At 41.3% G+C, this 24,035-nt stretch overlaps 1 protein-coding gene across 7 annotated transcripts in view; it reads right to left on the reverse strand.

The window, feature by feature from the left end:
* The window catches only part of PIEZO2 (piezo type mechanosensitive ion channel component 2), a 588,882-nt gene that overhangs the window by 128,658 nt on the left and 436,189 nt on the right, over positions 1-24,035 (reverse strand). For 5 of the 7 annotated variants that reach the window (XM_088019744.1, XM_028089342.2, XM_088019742.1 and 2 more), the window contains 8 exons: positions 23,190-23,355; positions 17,998-18,241; positions 15,647-15,743; positions 14,364-14,523; positions 7,993-8,082; positions 5,856-5,977; positions 4,716-4,787; positions 331-437 (listed from right to left, as the gene is read on the reverse strand). The exons of the other annotated variants lie outside the window; for them this stretch is intronic. In XM_088019744.1, the coding sequence (XP_087875870.1) occupies positions 331-437; positions 4,716-4,787; positions 5,856-5,977; positions 7,993-8,082; positions 14,364-14,523; positions 15,647-15,743; positions 17,998-18,241; positions 23,190-23,355 (1,058 nt within the window). The remainder of the gene's footprint in view (positions 1-330; positions 438-4,715; positions 4,788-5,855; positions 5,978-7,992; positions 8,083-14,363; positions 14,524-15,646; positions 15,744-17,997; positions 18,242-23,189; positions 23,356-24,035) is intronic. 7 annotated transcript variants of the gene reach the window in all.

Raw genomic sequence — 24,035 nt, forward strand, 5'->3', positions numbered from 1 at the left:
GGCAGAGAAGTCTTCTTCACTTCCTACTTGTGACAGAAAAATAAAGTTCACCCAAAGATTTATTTTTTGTTTATAGCATCAGATTTTTTTTTTTGCAAGTGAACGAAGACCTGATGAGAACAGTGTTCTTGCAGTAATTATACTGATGCTGAGAGCAAGCAGCATTACAGTTTAATGAGGAATAAACAATTTCAGGTGGAAATCAAAAGCTTCTGGAAGCTATGACACACATGAACATGGTGGCAGAAGTCTAGGCCTGCAATCAGGGTCTGTCAGAAAGAAAAGCTCTTCAACTAGTGGAGGACCTGGTTTTCCCAACCCCATACTTACCTGGAAAGCTGACCTTCTTGGAGGTTCTTCCTCTTCCTTTTTTAATTCTTCTTCTTCCTCCTCTTCGCTATCCGTTTCAAACAAATAATAATCTCCACTCCTGACCACTAAGCAAAACAGAATATTTACTTATTTCTTGAAAGAGATATGAGACCATTTAAGGGCTTATTAATGAAATGCCCCCCCTCCCAAAGATATACAAATTTTCCACAAAAGGCCACAGCAAGAGATGTTGGTAGGGAGGAAAAGACAAGAGATGAAGAGAACTCATTCTGGGCTAACATTACACGGTGTTGGCATGGTTGGGTCTAAAGAGTGCGAGGCCTTGTCTATACGGTGTAAGAAAACCAGCCACTACTGGGTTCATCTGATAGTTTCTTCCTTCTTCAGTGTCAATTTTACAAGATGCATCAGATCAACTCTGCAGCAACCAGTTTTGTTACCAAGATGGCCAAAATAATGGATGGAAAACTGTTAAGAGTTTCACAATTCAGACAATTTGGCAATTTGGGTCCTTTAGATGAGGCCAAAGTGAAGTGGAGGACTTGGTGTTGTCTGAAGGGGTCGAGTGTGTGGTAGAAATACCAATCAGGATGATTCAGGATCAAGAATCTGCATCACCAACTTCCACTTCACTTTCTACTGTGCAGACCTGGCTCCTCCACACGTGACACAGGGACATGACATATATGGCAAGACATTTGAAAAAAATTCAAAAAAACAAACAAACAGCCCAACAACAACAAACACATTGTCATGAGGAGGAAATGGGCAGGTAACATGAAAAAAAGAATATAACCACAAAAACACCACCACCACACTCTAGCTGTTTCTACACGTAGCACGGGACAGACTGAGGCAGGGCAGACAGGGTCTGTACGGTTTAGCACTGGTAGGCTTCTGGTCAACCAGGAGCTCTGGTTGCTTACTAAAGTGTGAGGGGAACTGTACTGACCATAAGACATAAAGCACAAACAGTACAGATTGCCGTTGTCTTGCCTGATATTTTCCCTGCAAGAACATATTGCTGTGTTAAAAGTTAGGAGCAGAGAAAGCGGAAATGTCCAGAGGACTTAAAGAAATTTGAGAATCCAATCTTTATCGGTTTGAGCATTATTTTAAGTTTATCAGGGAAAAGAGACCCAGCATATACATTTCTGATGCTACAAGAATATCATTGCAGGAGAAAATATGAATGTTTTCAAGTTATATTCAAGTTTTCAAATGCTGAGGTGTCTTTTGGATGACATCACATGATGTCTTTGGTTTTCTCTTGGATTCATACATTGTAAGGTAATGGAAAACCTTGGCTTGTTTAAAATTATTTGCTTGAATATCACTAAACATGGTCAAAAGGTAAATAATTTTGCCCATGATTTCAGACATATGAAGCCTCCATCTGTGAAGATGCAGAGTGAATGAATTGGGCCTTATATCCTTGAACAGAAGCACTATAATTTGTTATTTTTATTTTGAAGAAAGAACCAGGCCCAGAATACTGGGTCGAGGCCCGAGGGAATAAATGCAATACAACATAAGGTAAGAATAAGCAAGAACAAACCAAAGTTACAGCATTACATTTGACAGTGGAGAAGACCATTAAAGTAATGCCTTCATGTAAGCTCAGACATTTGCAGGAAAGTTATATGGATTCTATGTCACATGGTCATTTGGTAAAAACAGAGTATCACAAGATTGAGCATTTTACCCTCATTATAGGCTCTAAAATCAACGATAGCTTAAATTGTATTCAATCATACCTTCTATGACTTTTACTCTTATGGACACAGGGAGCCCAAATATGTGCTCATCTCAAGCAGTCCCAACACTGATTTGATCATTTAAAAAACTATGAATGTTTATGCAAGAAGTAGAATGAACACATTTAAAAAAAAAAGCAGGAAGTATTTAGGAAAGTCTCCTATTCTTTTATAAAATGTTATTGAAATAAAGGTAGAAAAACCACAGAGAATGTTTTCTTTAGTGCTAGCTGCTAATAAGAAGTAGAGAAGCTTTTGCATATACCCTTGTGAGTTCAGAGAGAGATCCTGCCTCCAGCCTGTGTCCACGAACATATCATGGATATTGATGTCATTGCTGCATTGAGTGTGGAAATAACTTTTAAAATCCTACCACCTGTATCCCCAGAAAGCTGGACCTCGATTTCAGACATTTGACAACGAAGTGAGGCTTACATTGCTTTAGGCAGTACTGTATTGGCACGGGGACATACTTTCCTTGAATGGAAGGTATCATTGAATAGCAATAATGCGATCGTCTGTGTGCACATAGGTATGGAAGTGGAAGGTTTGCCACCTACAGACTATGCCAGTAATATGAACAACATAGCGACATTATTGTATCATTGACAGACTTACATGAGGGTATTCCAACTACATATATTCTCGTACTCTGCACCTGCATGAAATATCTATTTAAAAGCCCAGTGACTCAAGAGATCAAAATAAGGGCTTTTAATAAAGTGCTTCCAGTTCTAAAAATAAATTTTGGAACTCATCATGGTCTAAATAATAATTCACATATTCATTCCTTTCCTTTCCTCACAAGCCTGTAAAAGGAAACACATTTTATGAAAAATTTTAACACCATGGTCAGAATCTGATTCCAAACTATGAATTACACACATTCCTGCATTATTGCACCAAGAGGTGTTGTAACAAGGCATGTTTAATTTAATACCAGTCTTTAAGAACTTGATATAATGAGGGTGAAATGAATCAGAAAACTAAAGTCAATAACCTTCATAAGAAGTTCTTTAAATTATTACCAACTTGTAAGATGATTATCAAAGACCATATCCAATTCCTTCCAAAATGCAATGTTTAGATTAAGAAAAGGAAAGACAACTATGATTGCAATGGGAATGAGAAAACATTCAGTATGACACAATTTTGAAATGGATAGGTCTGTCTAAACTAGCAAAGGGCCCTTTAAAAACAGAAAGATAGGCACAGTTTACTTGTGACTTGATAGAAATAGGCTTATAGCACTGCATTATAGGAACGTTAGCATGATGAACATGGCCAATGAACAATAAATTAAAGAGTCACACAGAATTTTGACCTGAATCTTTGTCTTTTGACTTGGCAGCAAATGAAACAAAACCCTTTAAAACTCATGAATTTTTTTTTCTGTATCCATAAGCCTAAAAATTCAATATTTGGGATTAAATTTAATTACATTCAGGTATACTGAGCAAATTTTGTATAATAATTTCTGAAATTGGCTTGCTGATTTTAAAAAATTAATTTGGGGGTGAGAGAAGCCAATATCATATCTCAGTGATTCCAAGAATTAGGCACAGCAAAAGATTCGGATCGATTTGACTTTCTAGTGATTCTGAAGATCCTGTTAGTAGAGTCTCTCCCACAGTTGTGCGATGCTGTGGGCCTCCGTGATAATACCTGACTGATCACATTAGCTAGGCATAAAAGCCTAAAGATATTATAAGTAATGTGCAAAATAATTAGTAATTATTCCATAGTCTAACAAATGTAAGAAGGATCAGATCAAAATGGATCATTCCATTCTAAGACCACCCACTGGCCAAAAGTGAGTGTATTTCTTTTGCTAAGCAGAACAAATACAGCCACTGAGTTCCATAATTCCTCATTCCTCTTTATGATCAGGAGGGAAACAGTAATTCTCTGTGACTATGAAGCTCTGCTTTTCCAAACCACCTTTGCTCTTAATTGGTCATGGCTGAGTTTGCTGGTGGCTGTGCAGCCGTGCCACACGCTGGGCTTTGGATTGGGAGTGTAATTTGAGAGCCTTTAGAAACCGGGAGGAGGAAGAGCGAGAAAGTGAATGCATTTTAAGTGATCCTCATCTTTATATTTGATAAATTGCCAAAAAAACCTTACATGCAAATGAAATCAAAGCTCTGGGGAGAGAGGAGGAGAGACTCATTGGCATCCCCGCCTAGTGCCTTACAAAGCGGGTCACAATGCTTTGAACTGAATGATTATTCTCCCAGAATATAAGCCAAAATGAGCCAAAACTCATTTTTAATAAGGGTTTTCAGCCATAAAACAAATATACATCAGCAGAGCTCTGGACCTCAGAATCAGATAAAATGGTAGCAATTCTTCTTCCCTTTCTGAGCCCATAAATGGTGCTCGGGAGTGTGTCAGCCACATGCTGGGCTTTCTTTAGCCAGCATGGTAACCAGCTGATTTCTCTGGAAGAGTCCATCTCTGGGGCCCAGAGACCCATTTGCATCAGTTTTCTTAAACTCTGACCCCCTATCAAGTCACAAGGATCAAACCATGCACGGAACACACAGGTTATGGGGACGCCTGAATTCTGGTCAAGGATATAAGGGTTAGAATTGATGAAATCATAAGAGGATCAAGAAAACCTACTGGAAGCATGATCAACCCAAGGCCGCCACCACTGCTTTTTTTTGCCCTTGGCTTTCTGTTTGTCTGCTTCTCCTAAAATAAAATATGTCCAAATATTAATTCTTAGGAAGTGAGAAAACAAATTTTGAAAACCATGCTTTAACAACTCAATGGTCAAAATCTAGACAAGTCGCAAAAGTACATCAGAGGTCAGGGAAAGGAACAACACTGAATCTGAAATGTTTACACATATGAGCAAGTTGATTTCACAAGGCAAATACTAAGTGTTCTATGAACATTATGCCACATTTTCACTTCCTTTTTAGTACTGTAGGGCATATAAAGAAACATAAAAAAGAAGGGATTATCTCTCAAGAAGGCATCTCACATTGAATTCTTCATTGAATTAACAGAAAAAAGCATCACCTAAATTTTATAAGACAATTTAGTGGCAAATAATTTGTAAAAATGCATATATTCCAATCATCAGAAATTTCCTTGTGATTATTTTAAAGCATGGTTGGAAAAATATAAGTTTATTGCTGATTAGTAGATGCTATGCACTGGAAAATACCATGCTTTATTTCTCCATTCCCTCCAAACAGAAAAGCACGCAAACATTTATAAGAAGAACTTTTAAACTTAATTGGATATAACAAATCTATAATCAGATATAATAAATATATATTTCATTTTCAGTTTCATTGGAACAGACAATAATTGAAGGATATCTTAGCTACCATTATTCAGATGCCACATAAAATATGCATACATACTTCATTTTTGTATAAAATTTATAGAAATCAAAGATAACAACAGTAGACTGTGTATCTGAAATATCTTCCCTAAAGGAATAAATTAAGCAAATCCATGCTCATTGTCTTCAGAAACACATCTCTGTGAAACAGAAGCTAAGTTATGGGTTGACTAAATTTGTTTTGCTGAAGAGGAGATACTCATAAAATCATGGAGTCATTAAATATGCCCTTTATGAAACAAATACATGTATCCCATTCACAATCAGAAGATAAAACTTGCTAAGTTAAAAAAAAATTGGTAATATTGGCCGAGTAAGAGTAATGTTATTTAACAGCTCTACCCATCATCATGCTATCATTCAGCGTTAAGCTACTTGAACAAGAGGGAAATGTCTCAACATACTTTCATCATCCTCTTCAGAGAGTTTTTGGATGTCCTGGCCTTCCCCTGATTCCTGGGTCAAGCTCAGCATCCTCTCCTTACCCTTTTTGTATTTCTGTTGCCGGGCTTTGATGCGATCCATCCTGTCAAATAAAATAGCAGCAGCAATGCCAAGAACACACCCAGAGTCATCACATGGTCAGTTTGGGTTTAAACTTGTATGGATGTTGCTAAAATCACAGACAAAGCAGCCAACATTTGGGACTTATGAATTTTTTTTTAATCAGCAACAAGTATCTCCTTGGGGATGTCTATATGTGTGTATATGTATACAACCATGTTATTTTGCTAGTCTTACTAATATGGTCATAATTATGTTAAGGTTTGATATACAATACCTTATATCCACTTACACCTTGAACCGTTGCCATTTTGAACACAGTAAATGATGAAATGTAAGTCCTTTATTCTTCTAAGTTTTGCAATTTTTTAAAAATAGGATCTATCTAGGTCACATAGTTGTGAAGATCCAATGAAAAGGCGTAAAAGTGTGAGAACTGTTTTGTAAAAAGCACATTGCTCCCCAGATGTTCATAAGGATTCTCTTAGACCACATGACTCTTCTATATTTCAAATCTAATCTCTTATCGGTTCTGGAAAGAATGTATTATTGCATCTTTAATTATTGAGTCAGTGCCTTTTATTTTGTCTGCTTATTCAGGAAGCCCAACTATTCAGAAACTACAACGCTGAACTCTACTTCCCAGACGTGCCCTCCTGCGGTGTTCCATTTCTTAATTCAGTTTCTTAAAATTCTGCTCAAATTTTTAAGCTAAGTGCCATTTCTGCTTCCTGCAGCTTAAACAACACTTTTAGCTTCTCTTTTGCAATGATTATTACCTTCATTCTTTTATATTCTGACTTTCTCTCACCTAAGAGGAGTTATTCTTAAACAAATGGAAAAACTTGGTGAAGTGAATGATATTAACAGGTCTCCATAATGGGTAAATAGGAACTCATTCTAAATCTGGGTCCAAATTTGTTACTTCTCTTAGCCTGATATAGATAACTAGAAACAACAATGGCAACAGTTATACCATAACTGCTTATATAACAGTTTCTATTCCTCACATCTTTGATTGTGGAAATAACCATGCCATGGGATGGTGTAATTTATGCTAGCAAACATTTTTGCCTGGGAGAAAGGAGCTGCAAAATGCGGTCAGAATGGAATGAAGGAGTCTCAGCAAACTTGGGGAATTTTCCTGGTGGAGTGATCGAGTCTCTGCTTTCCTAGAGAAAGTGGCTAGGTTTTGAATTCTATGGCCATCCGCTCTTAAACACAGCCCCAAATGAAGTGCTACCAATCCTCAGAAGTTACATTTACAGGTAAAAACTTCACTCTAAGAAAATTCGTTTCAAGGGCTATTTTAAAAATTAACTAATTAATTTGAAAAAGAAATTCTCAAATCTCCTAGTAAAGTCAGTCTATTACTTGATTTATCCAGAACATGATGGTAGAAAAAAAGTCTTGAACTGAATACAGGGAAACAAGTATTTGTATTTGTGTTTGTATTTCTAGTACTGCCTCTAGTTTGTTGTGGATTTTAAGTCATCTAATGTCATGGGTCATCAGTTTCTTCCCAGAGAGACTGTATTATAATATCTTTAGAGATCCTTCCAAAGCCAGGACTCTGTATTTATTCCCTTAATCCACAGATAGAATGAACATTTACTCCAACTGAATGGGACCAGGAAAGACCCTGTTTCATTCATTAGCTCATTTAATCTTTATAAAAACCCAGGTAGAATTGTGAACCTCAATTTAAAACAGAAGGCTGAAATTCAGAGAATTGGAATGACTTGCTCACGGTTCCAGAGGAAGCAGTTGAACCAACCAAGACTTGACATTGGTCTTGTCCCACATAGCTCCCCTTTCCACCACATTGCAGCTCTCTTTCTTTTCAACTACTTCCATTCTCAATCCAGTGAGCATAAGCCACCACCCTTATGCAGAGCACATACCCAGAAACTCCTTAACACCAATAGGTTTTTCAGGGCTATTGAGGCTCCCTGGGAGGGGAGAACCAGCTGAACAGGATCAGACAAACCACAATTACAAGGAAAGGAGAAGGAGAGTAAAATCAAGCCTCCTTACTGCCTCTTCAGCTGATCCATTGACTTTTTCTCTTCTTCAATTCTTGCCTTTACAGCCTTTACAATTGTGGCCTGGAAAAGTTCAGCCCCTCTAGAGAAAAACAGGAAATAGAGAACAAATTAGTATTTCTATCCTTCTACTTATCTTCCCCTGAAAATGATTATCAAAGGTTAGAAAACATTTCTTTTTGGGCCATTGACTAGATAGAGTCTCCTGGCTGGGAGTGGGATTCCCAAGACCCTGGTATAGGAACCCCTTCCCAGTGGATGAACAGGGCACAGCCTCTCCTGGGAGGGAGTGGGCTGCTCACAACCATAGGAGCTCAGTCAAACAAACAAACAAAAACAAACAAAAAATGGTTTGTGTTTTCTAAGACATTAAACAGAATGCACCCCTTCAAACCTGTCCCACAGAACCTTACATCTCAGCAAAGCATTCCTCATCTGACCTTATTATAGTTGTCCCATGAGGGACCATTGGCAAGGAGGAGTGAGTTCAGATTAGTTTTCTACTCAATGAGCAGAAAAGGGTATGGAGTGAGCTTGGCTTCCCTAAGGAAAAATGCAAAGTTGGAGTTCAAGCGCCATCACTGGGATGTTCAGATTCCTGCCTCTTTGCTTCTCTTCTTCCTATCCTTCCATTCTCTTCTGTTTGTTCTCACTTTTTTAAGCCAACTCTAGGGTCCCCATTGATCTATTTCATCAGCCTCTCTTAATATGTGCAATTCTGGTCCATTGTCATTGGGTCACATCTGCTTGGTAAATCCCGAGTGGGTAGGAAACCAATGGTGTGCCTGCCCTTCGCTGGGCTGTTGTCAGAGGTTCAGAAAAGGCGTGACTGGGCACATTATCAGCTGACCCCTCATAGGCCCTGGAAATTCTTCTCTGTAGTGGCTATTTAAAACTCTCTACACTTTTCTCAAATCTGGAATTCTGTCAAAAGCTTTTCACTCCTAGTAAATAACCTAGTCTCCCACTTCCTGGAAAGAACATAAGTCATGAGGCAACAGTTTGCTCAGCTGCCTACCACCTACCCTGTGGACACCGTTTCCTGCATGGGCAGTAAGAGAGGCGACATCCTCACCTGCAGCCTGCCTGAGCTCTGGTCCTTCACCCCCCTGTAGACTGAGGGGCTCCATACTGCCCTTTCTTCCTTTTTCTGCATTCTCAGCCTTCCTGCTGCCACCAGATCCTCCTCAGAAGTATGTAAACATGCTGACATCTTACTAACCTTAGAAAAAAAATCCATGCCCACTGCACAGTTTTCCATCACTTTCCACAGCCTCCATCACTGTCCCTGCATGAATATCTCACAGCCACTGTCCCCAAGTCTTTCCCTTCAACCTCAGCTCACTGGTGTTGGGCTCTGTTCCCCAAGTGTTGAGGTCACTGCCTTCAGTGCTCAGTTTTCAGTCTTGGGTTTGTATGTCCTGTCTGCTGGACTTCTGCCTTGAAACAGCCTTCCTCACGCTCCTAATGCACCATGCTCTTTTAGTTTTCCCTCTTCCTTTCTGGCTCAGAGTTGCTGGTCTTCTCTGCTCATCTCTTAAATGTGGATGCTCCCCAGGGTCCTCTTCTCATTCACATGCTCTTCAACCACTCACCTGCTCTAAATCCATCTGTGTCATGATGACCCTCAGTCCATTTCCACCTGCAGACCTATCCTCCCAGCTCTCTGTTAGACTCATCATGGGTTTAGTTTCACAAGCCCATGAGCCCTACAGGTCCCTGGTTGTGGTTAGCATTCTCCCAGCCTAGAGCTTCTCGGCTTCTTTGCATTTGGGATCGGCACCACCCTTGGCTTCAGCCAGTATCCAGCCATATCACCCTCTATCCTCCTTTCCTTTCCACCCCCACCTCCCTTCCTTCCAATCAACTATCCAGTTGTGCCAATTTGACTCTTACGTATCTTCCTATTTTATCCCATCCTGGTCAGAGCCACTGTCTCTGTCCTGGATCATCAGAGCAGCCACCTACCTGGTCCCGTGTCCTTCACAGCACAGGCAGAGTGGGCTTCTGAAACGCAACTATAGCCACATCACTCCCTGGCTTCTTTGTATCTGTGGGATCACTTCTTTATAAGACCCGTGATAATCGGACCTCTCCCTATCTCTCCAGCTAACTTGTCATCACTCACTATCTTCACCCTCAAATTTCTGTGTCTTGGCCACGCTGAGCTTCTCAGGGTTTCTTCATCAAAGCTTCCCCTGGTAAGTTCACTTGGGCTGTGTCCCCTGCCTTCCTCCTCTGACTCCTGTTCACTCCTCAGGCTGCAGCTTAGAATGGAAGCTGCTTTGGTTCCTGCCCCTTGCCAGTGGTTATGTATCGTTGATACAATTCCCACAGTTTCTTGAATGTCCCCTACCATCACACTAGTCACAAGCACTGTGTTTGCTTGCTGATATGTCCCTCTCCCCACCAGCTCTGTGAGGGCAGGACCAAGCAGCCACTTTCTTGGAACAGAGTGGCAATGAGTATATCAATGAATGAATGAACGAATGAATGCCTATTCTTCGGAAATTCTGTTTATTATTAAGACATGGCTTTTCTTTTGCAAGCACGAGCTGTATTCCAAACCAAAGAAATCGGTTTCCATAATATGAGGAATATGTTTTCTAAATAATTATGACAACTCCAAGGAAAAGATACTGGCTTACTATTATGTTCTGGATGTCTAAGGACCACATGCTTGGGAGAAGGAGAAAGGCCTATTTATCCACACAAATACCTGCTGCTCTATGAGTAAATAAAACTGCTGTTAGGATTAGATGGCATGGACAAATCCCCAAAAAGAAAGAAAAAGAAAAAAAAAAGGACAAGACATTGGGCTCTATAAAACTGATGTCCTGGGGGTTAGAAAAACAATTTTAATGGTAAATTCCAGGGTCAATCTTGTACATAAAATGAAGTCACTGTTCATCTATATAGTGAGGGCTTAGGGTACCACAAAGCTCCTCAGATTAAATGTAGGTCCCCTACTGAAAATTCTTTCTACTGGGCTCCAAGTTAGTTAACAAAGGCCAGGAATCGCTTCCCTATAAATGGACTTCTGAAACAAACATTTTGTTTATCCTGGCAGAGGAAAAGAATAGTCTCCAGGAACACTGGTGGTATAAACAGAAGTGTGTTAGTCTAAACCACAAATCAAAATGATAGATTTTTTGGAAATTTCATATGATACAAGCTGATGTTTATCAGGTTATTTAGCACCACAAATCTGAAGGGATCTAGCAAGGCTGGTGTCTCTGAGACAGACACAGCAGTCTAGGGCACTACGACCTCATCTCAATTTCATTCCCTTTAATATCTAGTTTTCTTCCCAGTCTTTTCCCCAAAACCTACAAGATCGGAGCAAAAGCTGAAAAAAGGGCGGATGGAGTTCAAGAAGATGACAGCAGTAATGGAATAGAACCAGTGGCCCAGAGAAAAAATCAGGTCACTGGGGGGAAAGATTGAAAGGATAAGAAAAGACAGATAAGGGGGTTTAGAATGAGCCTGAAGTATCACACTCCTCAACCTAAGGTCTGAATAATAATACATAATTGTGTTTTTCTCCATTTTCAGGAGTTTCTTCTAAACACAGAGTCAGAGAAGGGGAGTGTGGGCTAGTCTCTAGACCAACATGGCTTGTGTTACTGCTTTGGCTAAGGCCAGAATGAGCTACGTCTAGTGAGGCACTTTGTGCCCCGAAGGCTCTAGACAACCAGTTGTCTTTGACCTTCCATAGTGTCCCAGATCCTTTTAAGTGTGATTCTGAGCCAAAGTCTTTCTTGTTACTCTTCTATTTTAGGTTTTAAAGGTCTTGTGCTAAACCCTTCTTGGACTGGTTTTCCTAGAAGGAATTTCTTAATTTCTTTTTTTTTTTTTTGGCTTTTTATTTTTTTTATTATGTTACATTAATCACCATACATTAAATCATTAGTTTTTGTTGTAGTGTTCCATAATTCATTGTTTGCATATAACACCCAGTGCTCCATGCAGAGCGTGCCCTCTTTAATACCCATCACCAGGCTAACCCATCACCCCACCCCCCTCCCCTCTAGAACCCTCAGTTTGTTTCTCAGAGTCCACAGTCTCTCATGGTTCGTCTCCCTCTCTGATTTCCTCCCCCTTCATTCTTCCCTTCTGGCTATCTTCTTCTTCTTTTTTAACATATAATTTATTATTTTTTTTCAGAGGTACAGGTCTGTGAATCAACGGTCTTACACAATTCACAGCGCTCACCATAGCACATACCCTCCCCAATGTCTATCACCCAGCCACCCCATCCCTCCCACCTCCCCACCACTCCAGCAACCCTCAGTTTATTTCCTGATTTTAAGAATTCCTCATATCAGTGAAGTCATATGATACATGTCTTTCTCTGATTGAGTTATTTCGCTCAGCATAATATGCTCCAGTTCTATCCACGTCGTTGCAAATGGCAAGATCTCATTCCTTTTGATGGCTGCATAATATTCCATTGTGTGTGTGTGTGTGTGTGTGTGTGTGTGTGTGTGTGTGTGTGTGTGTGTATGTATATATATGTGTATATATATATATATATATATATATATATATATATATATATATACCACTCTTCTTTGTCCATTCATCTATCAATGGACATCTTGGCTCTTTCCATAGTTTGGCTATTGTGGACATTGCTGCTATGAACATTGGGGTGCACATGGCCCTTCTTTTCACTACATCTGTGTCTTTGGGGTAAATACCCAGGAGTGCAATTGCTGGGTCATAGGGTAGCTCTATTTTTAAATTTTTGAGGAAACTCCACACTGTTTTCCAAAGTGGCTGTACCAACTTGCATTCCCACCAACAGTGTAAGAGGGTTCCCCTTTCTCCACCACCTCTCCAACATTTGTTGTTTCTTCTCATCCATTTTTGTCATTCTAACTGGTGTAAGGTGGTATCTCAATGTGGTTTTGATTTGAATTTCCCTGATGGCTAATGATGATGAACATTTTTTCATGTGTCTGTTAGCCATTTGTATGTCTTCTTCAGAGAAGTGTCTTTTCATATCTTCTTCCCACTTTTTGACTTGATTATTTGTTTTTTGGGTGTTGAGTTTGAGAAATTCTTTATAGATCTTGGATACCAGCCCTTTATCTGTAGTGTCATTTGCAAATCTCTTCTCCCATTCTGTGGGTTGCCTCTTTGTTTTGTTGACTGTTTCCTTTGCTGTGCAGAAGCTTTTTATCTCGATGAAGTCCCAAACGTTCATTTTTGCTTTTGTTTCACTAGCTTTTGGAGATGTATCTTGAAAGAAGCTGCTGTGGGCGATGTCAAAGAGGTTACTGCCTATGTTCTCCTCTAGGATTTTGATGGATTTCTGTCTCACATTGAGGTCTTTCATCCACTTTGAGTTTATCTTTGTGAATGGTGTTAGAGAATGGTTGAGTTTCATTCTTCTGCATGTGGCTGTCCAATTTTCCCAGCACCATTTATTGAAGAGACTTTTTTCCATTGCATGCTTTTTCCTGCTTTGTCAAAGATTATTTGACCATAGAGTTGAGGGTCCAAATCTGGCTTCTCTATTCTGTTCCATTGGTCTACATGTCTGTTTTTGTGCCAGTACCATGCTGTCTTGGTGATCATAGCTTTGTAATATAGCTTGAAATCGGGCAACGTGATGCCCCTAGGTTTGTTTTTTCTTTTTCAACATTTCCTTGGCGATTCGGGGTCTTTCTGATTCCATACAAATTTTAGGATTGTTTGTTCCAGCACTTTGAAAAATGTCATTGGAATTTTGATTGGGATGGCATTGAAGGTATAGATTGCTCTGGGTAGCATAGACATTTTAACAATGTTTATTCTTCCGATCCATGAGCATGGAATATTTTTCCATCTTTTTGTGTCTTCTTCAATTTCTTTCATGAGTGTTCTGTTGTTCCTAGAGTATAGATCCTTTACCTCTTTGGTTAGGTTTATTCCAAGGTATCTTATGGTTTTTGGTGCTATTGTAAATGGAATTGTTTCTCTAATTTCTCTTTCTACAGTTGCGTTGTTAGTGTATAAGAAAGCAACTGATTTCTGTGCATTGATTTTGTACTCTGGCACATTACTGAATTGCTGTATGAGTTCTAGTAATTTGGGGGTGGAGCCTTTTGGGTTTTCCACATAAAGTATCATGTCATCTAGGAAAAGAGAGAGTTTGACTTCTTCTTTGCCAATTTGAATACATTTTATTTCTTTTTGTTGCCTGATTGCTGTTGCTAGGACTTCTAGTACTATGTTGAACAATAGTGGTGAGAGTGGGCATAGTTTCTTAATTTCTTATGGGTTCTACAAGCAAGCTCAGGCAACAGCACAGTGCAATATTACTTCCAGACAGATTTTTTAAGAGAAACCACTTGATTCCATGGCCTGACCTACCTCGAAGCCAGGATCTGTGAAGCTTTTATATCAGCCACAACATGTAGGAAATAGTAACTCATGAAAACTCTTCTTTGCAGGAGAAGGAAGGCAAAACATATACTGTCCCAAATAATTCCTGCTTCACCACTGGGTAGTTTACATGAGGAATCATCATCAGCTGGGGTAAAAAAGTAGAAAAAAAAAACAAATTAAAATTAACATCCATTTTCATTTTCATTTTATAATATCTGTAGCACAATCAGACTTGAGGAATCCCACAGGCATAAGAGCGACATTCTGATGCATGGACTCACTTATGGATGCGTTTATTTACAGGCAAAGATACACATTTCAAATCCAATATCAACGTTGATTCATAAGACTGACCACAAGTGACCTCTTGACAGTGTAAGGCACAGGAGGGTCTCTTTGTCAGGGATGGCTCTTGAGTGTTTCTCTCTCTTAGAGGGAGAGAGATCTCTTTCTCCCTGAACAAGGGCCATGGAGAAATAATGTCTGTATGTCCCAATGCCAGAGGCAATGCTCTGATACAAACAAACAAACAAAAACAAAAAACAAAACCACCTCTTCTGGCAACAATGATCTGGGGTAACCAGAAGAGCAGTTAACACAGTATTGTCTATTAGAAGAAGAGGTATCAACAAACATCTTATCCTAAATCAGAACAAATTCTCCGTTACTCTTCATCCTGGGCAAAGCATAGCCTGGATTGGAAGCCACAGTGGGGAGAGTGTCATGTTCAAGTTTCCCCATCCTGGGTGCCAAGGAGGACTGAGCATGGTGTTATCCTGGGTCATGGTGCAAGAGGCAGAGGGATGGAAATGGAAACTTCTGGAACTGTAGAGACCCTGAAGGTCCTCCCAGTTGTTTTCCTGAGTCTGAAGCGCCCTGAGCTTCCTGAGGAGAGAAGGACCTGGAAGCCAGAGGAACTTTCTGACAACTCAAGATTCTAGCGTCAACCACCACAGGCCTGTGGCCTTCGGTAACCCTTCCTAATATAACTCAAAGAAGTTTGGGGAGTATAATGGGCCACAACTAGTCCCCAGACCTGCCAGAGTCTGAGAAGTTTCCAGAGGATGATCAAAGATGCCTAGAATAGGAGCACTTCATGTTATGGACGATAGATTCATAATGAACTACAGTCCTACTGCCTTCATCTAGAGGTCGAATTGACTGTCACTGTTTTTTCTTTATGTGCTTTGGCTCAATTTTAAAATTAGAACAATACAACCATCCTTTCTCTCTGTCCCTACACTTCCAAATTTGCCTTGCATACTTACGCATTTTATAGCCTTTGACAGTGCAGGCCAGGCTGAAAGCTTGGATCAACCAGCAACTATTCTGAACCAATTTTTCAATGTATCCACATGCTCCTATCTGAAAAACAAATGGGAGTGGCAAATTGTGAAACTCTATGCCCAGAAGAAGAGGTTGATGCTTTGTGATCCTACTCTGTGTAAGAATTCACAAAGTCTCCGTACCAATGATTCCAGGAGATACTTGTAGAACCTAAAATCTCAGTCAGCATGGGATAGTGCACTTGGTGCTTTAAAAGCACCATGATTTCCTTGGGGAAATAAACCCCATGAGTAAAGGCAGAGTCTTTAGTGTGATGATTTCAGCACTTAGAAGCACCTGTCTTTCCATAGAGAAAATCTTGGACTTCTGTAGGAACAAGCCAAACGCTGATATCAAATGGGTGAACAATTACCCCCAGGACTTTGATTTTGGTAGTTATTCTCTCACAAGATCGGACAAATTAAACCTATGCTGTTTGCCGGGAGATCATCACAAACATCAGCTGCATGGTATTCTTAAAACAGGAAAAGAACACGCATTTTGAGCCTTTTTTGGTTAATTCTCTGGGCAAAGGAATATTCTTTATTGATTGGCATGTTGTTGTCTCTCTCATAACAATGATTTATGTTAAGTTCACATGCTGAGGGGGAAGACGTTTAAACAGACAACCATTGCAAGCCAATACATAAAAGGGATGGCTGAACTGTGCATATTTCCTGGGAACATGTGAGGTGGGAGTATATTTAGAATTTGTTCCCAAGTTGGCAGTTACTCAGCTTGAGTCTCTGCACCCACTGGAACATGCTCTTCACATGACTATCTTTGTCCTACACGGCCATACTTGTGTTTGGGTTCTCTACGTTGGGAATGTCCTCCTCCCTTTGTCTCTCTGGACACCCTTGAATCTAGTTTTCAAGTCTCTGCTGGGTTCAAATGGCACTGCCTCCCAGAAGTCTGCTCCCAGTTAATTCAGGCAAGGCATGAGGCACTCCTTTTTTGTTTTGGTTTCCTAAAATGTTGTGATATTTAGCATTCACAGACCACATTATAATTATTAATAAGTAGGTTTGTCTTCCCTTTAAGATTGTGAGTTCCTTAGGGTAAAACCTGAAGTCAATACCATATCTAGTTCTTCAAGGCAAAAACAGTGCCTAGCAAGTCTGCAGTATAGGTTTACAGGATGAATGAATGAATGAATGAACTTTGTGGCCATACGTTTCCAGGACTGGTTGTAAGAATCAGCCTCTGGCAACAGATCCCTCACTTTCAGACGGCTATCGAATGGAATGGTGTTCTGTTGTTCTCTCTGTCCAAGAACTTTCAATACTACCCCAAATGTACATAAATATTGGTGGGGTAAAATTGCTGCATAAGAGTCACTTTTACTATCAACTGATCTTAGACAAAATTTCAATGGTCTTAGACAAAATAAATGACTCAAATACATATTCATGGTGACACAGACTTCGTTTTCCAAGATCTCTAAACACAGCAATACACGTGCCCAAAAAAAAAAAAAAAAATGAAATGCCCGCATAGTAGACTTGCCTGGTGAGCTCATCTTTCAGTAACCAGGAAGGTGAGAAGCAGGAAGCTATTACCTCACGGCCCCTCTAATGCACTATCAGTACTTGGCAGCAGCAGGTGCAAGGATTAACTCTGACTTAGGGCCAGCTAGAGATGTATTAACTCCTTCAGCTCATGAAAGGTTGTTGTTTAATTTCCTGAGATAGTAAATACCTTAGAAGGTGTCCCTGTGGCCCAAAAGATTTTATGCAATCCTGGGATGACTAGTGGGCCGAGTGAGTTACCTGCTCGGTCAGGGGGGAATGTGGTGCCCTGGGACATGGATATTTAATAGCAGAGCAGCTAAACTTTGTAGAGGAAGGATGTGTGTTTTGCCCCCACCCACTACTGGCTTATACTTCCATAATTCTTTCTAGGTAAGCCAACACAATATCAGTTTTGAAGAGATTCAATGACTAATTCGGGTCATAAAAGGGCCTTTTTGTAGCACAAACTGTGAATGGTGACAAATGATCCCTCAGAAGAAACAGGATTTTAACTTAAAAATACATTTTAGAATGTATTCCTACAAATCCCTATCCTTCTGCCATGTGACCTTGAGATGGTGGACATGAGCAAACAGGATTCTGCTTAATGTGGCAAAACGAGAGTAATAAATGGTTCTTTGAATTCTGACTTTGCATCATCTTATTTGGGGCTTTTAAGAGAGGAGTGTGACGGGCAATTGGGCTTTTAATAACCACTGAATGGACTGTTTACTCTTGTGCTAAAACCACAAATGTGTTATACAGTGGGAGGCACTTACTGACAGTATGTTTTTCATCGTAATCACAAAAACGTTGTAGGCAATCAGCCAGTCCCAGTAGCGCAGGATGCTCTTGATGGGTTTCAGCAGCAAATCACCCCCAAAGAGCAGGAAATAGAAGCAGGCTACCAAGTAACCCATGCAAAAGATGCTGATCCTGGTTGTTCCCGTGATGAAGATGATCGTGAGGACAAACCAGAAGAGGTAGCTGAAGATGATCACTTTGGACATGTCTAGGTACGATCTGGAAAACAAAACTGAACCATCAAACGACGACAACACACGTAAATAAACAATGAAGGCAGGAGATTCTACTGTAATGAGGGACAGACGTCGTACCATCCATTTGACTCAATATGGAAGCACTTTGCAAGTCATACTGTGAGTTCTGTACTCATCTTTCATTTAATACTGGGCAATCCTCACCCAGTTAGTAACAGACGAATAGGTAAGTTGTAAAAACACTTAACAGTACTTTATTTGGGTCAAATTTCCCACACACAACTTTAGTCGCCTTCTACTAACTAGATCCTTCAAGAAGAGTTAAGACACAAAGACTGGCTAGAATAAGAAATCTCATCTTCACCTTTCATGTAGAAGATTGCTGCTTACTCTTTCCATGAAGTCCTTTCTTTGTCTTTAAGTGCATGCCTTCCGGTGTGCTTATTTATTTTTATTGTCTCAAGGTAACATTTAAAATGTGTAATTAAAGTAAATAAATTACATTTTTGGCTTCATTATTGCATTTACAGGGATTTAATTGTACTTGGTAATTTATTTTTTCTTATTAGCCAAAAGTTCAGCATGTTGTTTTTGACAAATTAGGCGCCCATATGAATACTGCAAATCAGGACATTGTTTATCATTGTTGCTCTGAATCGTCCGAATGATCTTTTCAAGTTCTTGATTTTAAAGGCCCACGCTCAGCCTAGAAGACATTTGCTGTATAATTTGGTCAACAGTTTCCATTCTATTTGTATACTGTCATGATGTCTTTTTTTTTAAATAATTTTTTATTGTTATGTTAATCACCATACATTACATCATTAGTTCTTGATGTAGTGTTCCATGAGTCATTGTTTGTGCATAACACCCAGTGCTCCACGCAGAATGTGCCCTCTTTAACACCCGTCACCAGGCTAACCCATCCCCCCACCCCCCTCCCCTCTAGAACCCTCAGTTTGTTTTTCAGAGTCCATCATCTCTAATGGATCGTCTCCCCCTCCGACTTACTCCCCTTCATTCTTCCCCTCCTGCTATCGTCTTCTTCTTTTTTTTTTCTTAACATATATTGCATTATTTGTTTCAGAAGTACAGATCCGTGATTCATCAGTCTTGCACAATTCACTGTCATGATGTCTTAAATGACAGGAGTTACATACTGAGTTTTTATTTTTGGTTTGCCTTGAGCAAGGTAGTTGGATGTTTTGGCCATTATAATGTGAAACCACTTTTTTCTTTACAGTACTTGACCAAATTTGTGTGTCTATGATATTTGTAAATACATGCGATATCTGTGTTTCTTATCATAAGCCTATTTAGTTTTATTCTCAGTAGGGTTTTTGGACTGTACAATGTTTATATGATCTGAACTCCTTATACATAAGAAGGTGTGTATATTAATCCAATTATGGACTTAAAATATTTTAAAAGTATAAATACCCTTATTTGCTGCAAAGACCAGTGTGTAGACATTTGCTTTTTAGCAATATTTTTAAGTGCTCCATTTTAATGCCAAGGAATAAGTCTTTTGGCAACACAAACTGGTCAATAACAGGTAATGCAGGTATGTTCAGGTTAAGCCAACAATGTTTTGCATTTTTATGCTTCTTTTCTGTCAACACTAATGAAGTCAACATTGCCTGAATGTCTGAATAATGAAACACATCCCTGTTTAAAAGTATGTAACTGAAAAAGAAATAAAAAATAAAGGTAGTTTTTTAAAAAAAATTTCCCACACACAGCAGTATCTTCTGCCTATTACTAGAGTACTCAAAATTCCTCCCTGTCTTCCCATAGGAGGCATGAATAATTGTATGGCAAGGGAAAGTCTAAGATACAGATGCCTCCTGAAGCAAGAGAACAGGTGAGACTGGATTCTCTTAAATGAACTAGAAATCGATAGATAAAACAAATTGTGTTACATTGAAGGTCTTACGGGAGGTGGAAATCCCTCCTTGCAGATGAGAAGTCATTCTCACAAAGCACACACAGCCACAATGAAGCCTGGAGGCTCTGTCCAACACTCAGCCTCATTAGAGAAAGCTGTTCCTAAAAGGTACATTGTCGGATAAGCAAACTTCTTTGACCTTTACTCTTTTGGGAGTAAAATACTCAATCCTTTAAAATGCTTTCATGAAATTTCCCTCTCAAATCTATTTCACCCTTCTTTGACGTTACAGCCAAAGGAGACCGTATAAAATGCTGGTATTTCTCAGCATCCCAGGAGCATCGCTGGTGAAATTAGTGATTCATTTGAGACGTAATACCGGAATCCCACAGGGCCTTCTCGTGTGTGTATGGGTGTGTGTGTGTGTGTGCGCGCGCGCACGCGTGCATGCACACTTTGAGTCAGCAGACTTGGCCTGCTGGCATTTTGAGTGAGTGTGTGTGCATGTAGAAACGTGTGTGTTACTGTAACATGTGCTTCCTGTGGATGTCCCTTCCTTGCCCACAGTTGTTCATTCCTACTCAAGGTGCCCCAGCCTCCGCTCCTCAGCACTTAACCTGCTTCAGGCTCAGAAATCACAAGACCAAGCTTGAAGGTCACATGGAAAACCCCAATGTGCCCTGAAGAGGAGGCTCAGGGACCCCGGAGCAGATGCATGAGCCCTGGGGACATGTAGTGAGGTGAAGAGGCTGCTTTCCAGAGCTGCAGAGAAACATGTACCCGCAGAGAGGGCTCGGGGATGCCACACCTCCCACAGCAAAGTGGTCGCTAGCTTCCCACTCACAACTGTGGTGTGTGACAGGTTACTGCCTGAGATGCACTTTTCTGGCAGTCCTCACTGAGAAATGGAATTAAAAGCTTGAAATAATTCAGTTTTTCAAAGATACCACTCTAAAAATCAGTGGTGCACAAAATTTTCGAGTTGATGTTTTAGGTTTTTCGTTAAGTACACTGTAGAGTTGAATACTTATCTTTCTCCAACTCTTCAACCTGATGTGATAAGACATTTGATTTTGTTCTAATTTCCTGTCACTGTGAATTGTTCAAGCATTGCTGATTCATGATAAAATGTAAACATGTGCTGTTAACGATTTCTTGTGGATTTTACTGTTCTGCCTTCGGATAAAAACTTCTTTGCGAGCCTAGGTGGCTCAGTTGGCTAAGCGTCTGCCTTCGGCACAGGTCATGATCCCAGGGTCCTGGGATTGAACCCCACATTGGGCTCCCTGCTCAGCGGGGAGTCTGCTTCTCCATCTGCCCCTCCCCTCACTTGTGCTCTTTCTCAAATGAATAAATAAAATCTTAAAGAAAAAAATTTATTTTTCTCTCTTTCGATAGGTAAAAAGATCAGCTGCACTGATATTTTCTCTTAGTATCACAGAGAAGAGGTAAAAAGTGGAATTCATACCTTATCTTAGTGGTTAGTGTGGTATGTTATTCCTAAAAGGAATCTTTAGGTTTACATAGCTTCTCATTTTATTTCGTTGTTTTATTGTTAATTTTTGTTTTTATTATGTTTTAAAGATTTTATTGATTTGAGAGAGAGTGAGAGCATGGGCAGGGGGAAGGGCAGAGGCAGAGAGAGAGGAAGAAGCAGACTCCCCACTGAGCAGGGAGCCTGACACTGGGCTCCATCCCAGGACCCTGAGATCAGGGCCTGAGCCGAATGCAGATGCTTAATTGACTGCGCCATGCAGGCGCCTCTAGCTTATCATTTTAAAGCAAATTCACTCACTGGTTTGTTCAGTACATGCTAAGCTCTTAGGCCACTGAGAGGCACATACGGGCCTCAGCACCCAGGTTTTGGAGCTAGGTTGATTGGGTTCAAATCCTTGCTCAGGCTGGGGGTGGGATAGGGTCTTCAAATAACAGTCCCGTGCAAACACGATTCTCTGGGACTCAGAAGGCAGGGAGCCAATCTCAGGTGAGGAGAGACACACCGGATGGTGCAAGACTGATCTGCACGCTGCACACTGCTGCACAGCCTCTCCCAGGAACAACAGCAGACCTGGAGGGTGGATGCTAACTAGTGAGACTCAGGGAGTCCAGAGGTGCGGGCCTGGTGAGGAGGCATAGAACCCCCCCCCCCACTTCTGACCCCGACCACAGAGGGCAGAGCTGGACTGTGATTGCTGACCGTGGAGGCAGGGGGCGCCCGCCATGACGGGGCGGCAGGTGAGAAAAAGCACGAAGACTTGGGAACCCAGAGAACACATAAGGAACACAGAGTGAGAAATTTAGTCAGGTTTAAATGCAAACTCTGCTGAGGGGACGATCAAGCTGCCAAGATCAGCTGCCACCAGACTGTGGAGGACAGTGGAGGACAGAGAAGGTGCTACAGTCTACGCCATACCGCCCTGAATGCGCCCGATCTCGTCTGATCTCGGAAGCTAAGGAGGGTCGGGCCTGGTTAGTACTTGGATGGGAGAAGGTGCTACAAGGGCAACCCACATACCAGAGAAGATAGCACACCAGGGGAATGACAGCATGGGACAGGCTGTGGTTCCCAGCCTGCCACGGTACCCACTGAATATGGAGGACCAGGAGGAGGACAGGGGAAGGGGGAGAGGGTGGGGAATGGGGATCAGGAGGGACAGGGGTGAGGAACGGGGATCAGGAGGGACAGGGATGAGGAACAGGGATCAGGAGGGAAAGGGATGAGGAGGAGGGACCGAGGAGGAGGAGGAAGAGAAGACAAAGATGAGGGACAGTGAGTCAGAGGAGGGGTCTCTGCTGGAGCACCAGGAGGCAATATCATGGGCCCCCATCAGTTTGTCGGGGGAGAAGTGGAGGGAAACTGAGGGGAAATGCGTGGTTCATGCTGAGAAAAGCAGAAGGAGAACTGTAATTCAGAGACTCAGCCTCTCGACCACCGAGCCCTCTGCCTGCATTTATGAGCCTGGCATGTACCATTAGCCGCCCAGTTTCCCAAGAATGGTGGAGAGAGAGTTGGAAGTGGAGCTACGTCCTCCAAGTGACACACACATGCAAAGTGGCTTTGGACTTGCGCAGCCACCCTCACCTGCAGTGGATGAAATCTGGCACGGGGTTATGCTGGCTGAAGGAGGCTGCGTCAAGGTTCATGCAGATCTCCACGTTGTCCCCTGCCATGATCCGCACTGCAGCCTTGTTTTCGTCCTCGAAGATCTGCCTTTGCAGGGAGGCACACAGGAGCAGCATGAAGTCATCTGCGGGACAGAGGGATCGCTGAGTCACTTCTCATCCAGGTTTCCATGATGCAGCAGACAGTCCCCACAAGGGATGAGTGAGTCATGTTCCCAAAGTTCCCAGTGTACAGTTTTCCCTGGATTCCAATCTAGGGCCCAAGTCCCACCTTGCCCGCCATGGAAGATGCAAGGGTGGGGGCACAGTCAGGGAGAGTGCAAGTATCAGTTGATAATCCCTAGTCTCCTGACTTTCTTATGGGATAATGTTTATTTGCATTTATCTCCCACCAAAATTTGGAGGAAGACAGTTGAATGTGCTTCCCCATCTTTATTTTTCACTTGGGGTAGAGGCAGGCACCTGTGGTTTTCTTCACGCTCTCCATCCCCCATTGTGTTTGTAACCAAAAGCTTCCCAGAGTGGATGGACAGGGCAATGAAGGTGGAGAGCATAGGTGAAGATCATGGCCAGTTATGGGCAGGCAGCCTCCCATACATTAAACCTGAATGTGTGGAGGCAGCATGGTCCCTCTGGAGGTGACCCTCTCGTCTTAGGTGGGGCTGCTCTGATGTTGGGATCATCAGCCCACCCTTGGAAGGGCCAGGGCTACAGTCTGGTGCTCGAGAGTCTGAAATTTGGGAGCATGTTCCTAGCTTCCATAGTCTTAGCATTAGCTTTGGTCTGTCCATGGTGGCAGCGTGAA

Source organism: Eumetopias jubatus, unplaced genomic scaffold (genome assembly GCF_037043125.1).
Source record: "Eumetopias jubatus isolate StellerSeaLion01/CBP00866 unplaced genomic scaffold, mEumJub1_p1.0 scaffold_16, whole genome shotgun sequence".
Taxonomy (NCBI): domain Eukaryota; kingdom Metazoa; phylum Chordata; class Mammalia; order Carnivora; family Otariidae; genus Eumetopias; species Eumetopias jubatus.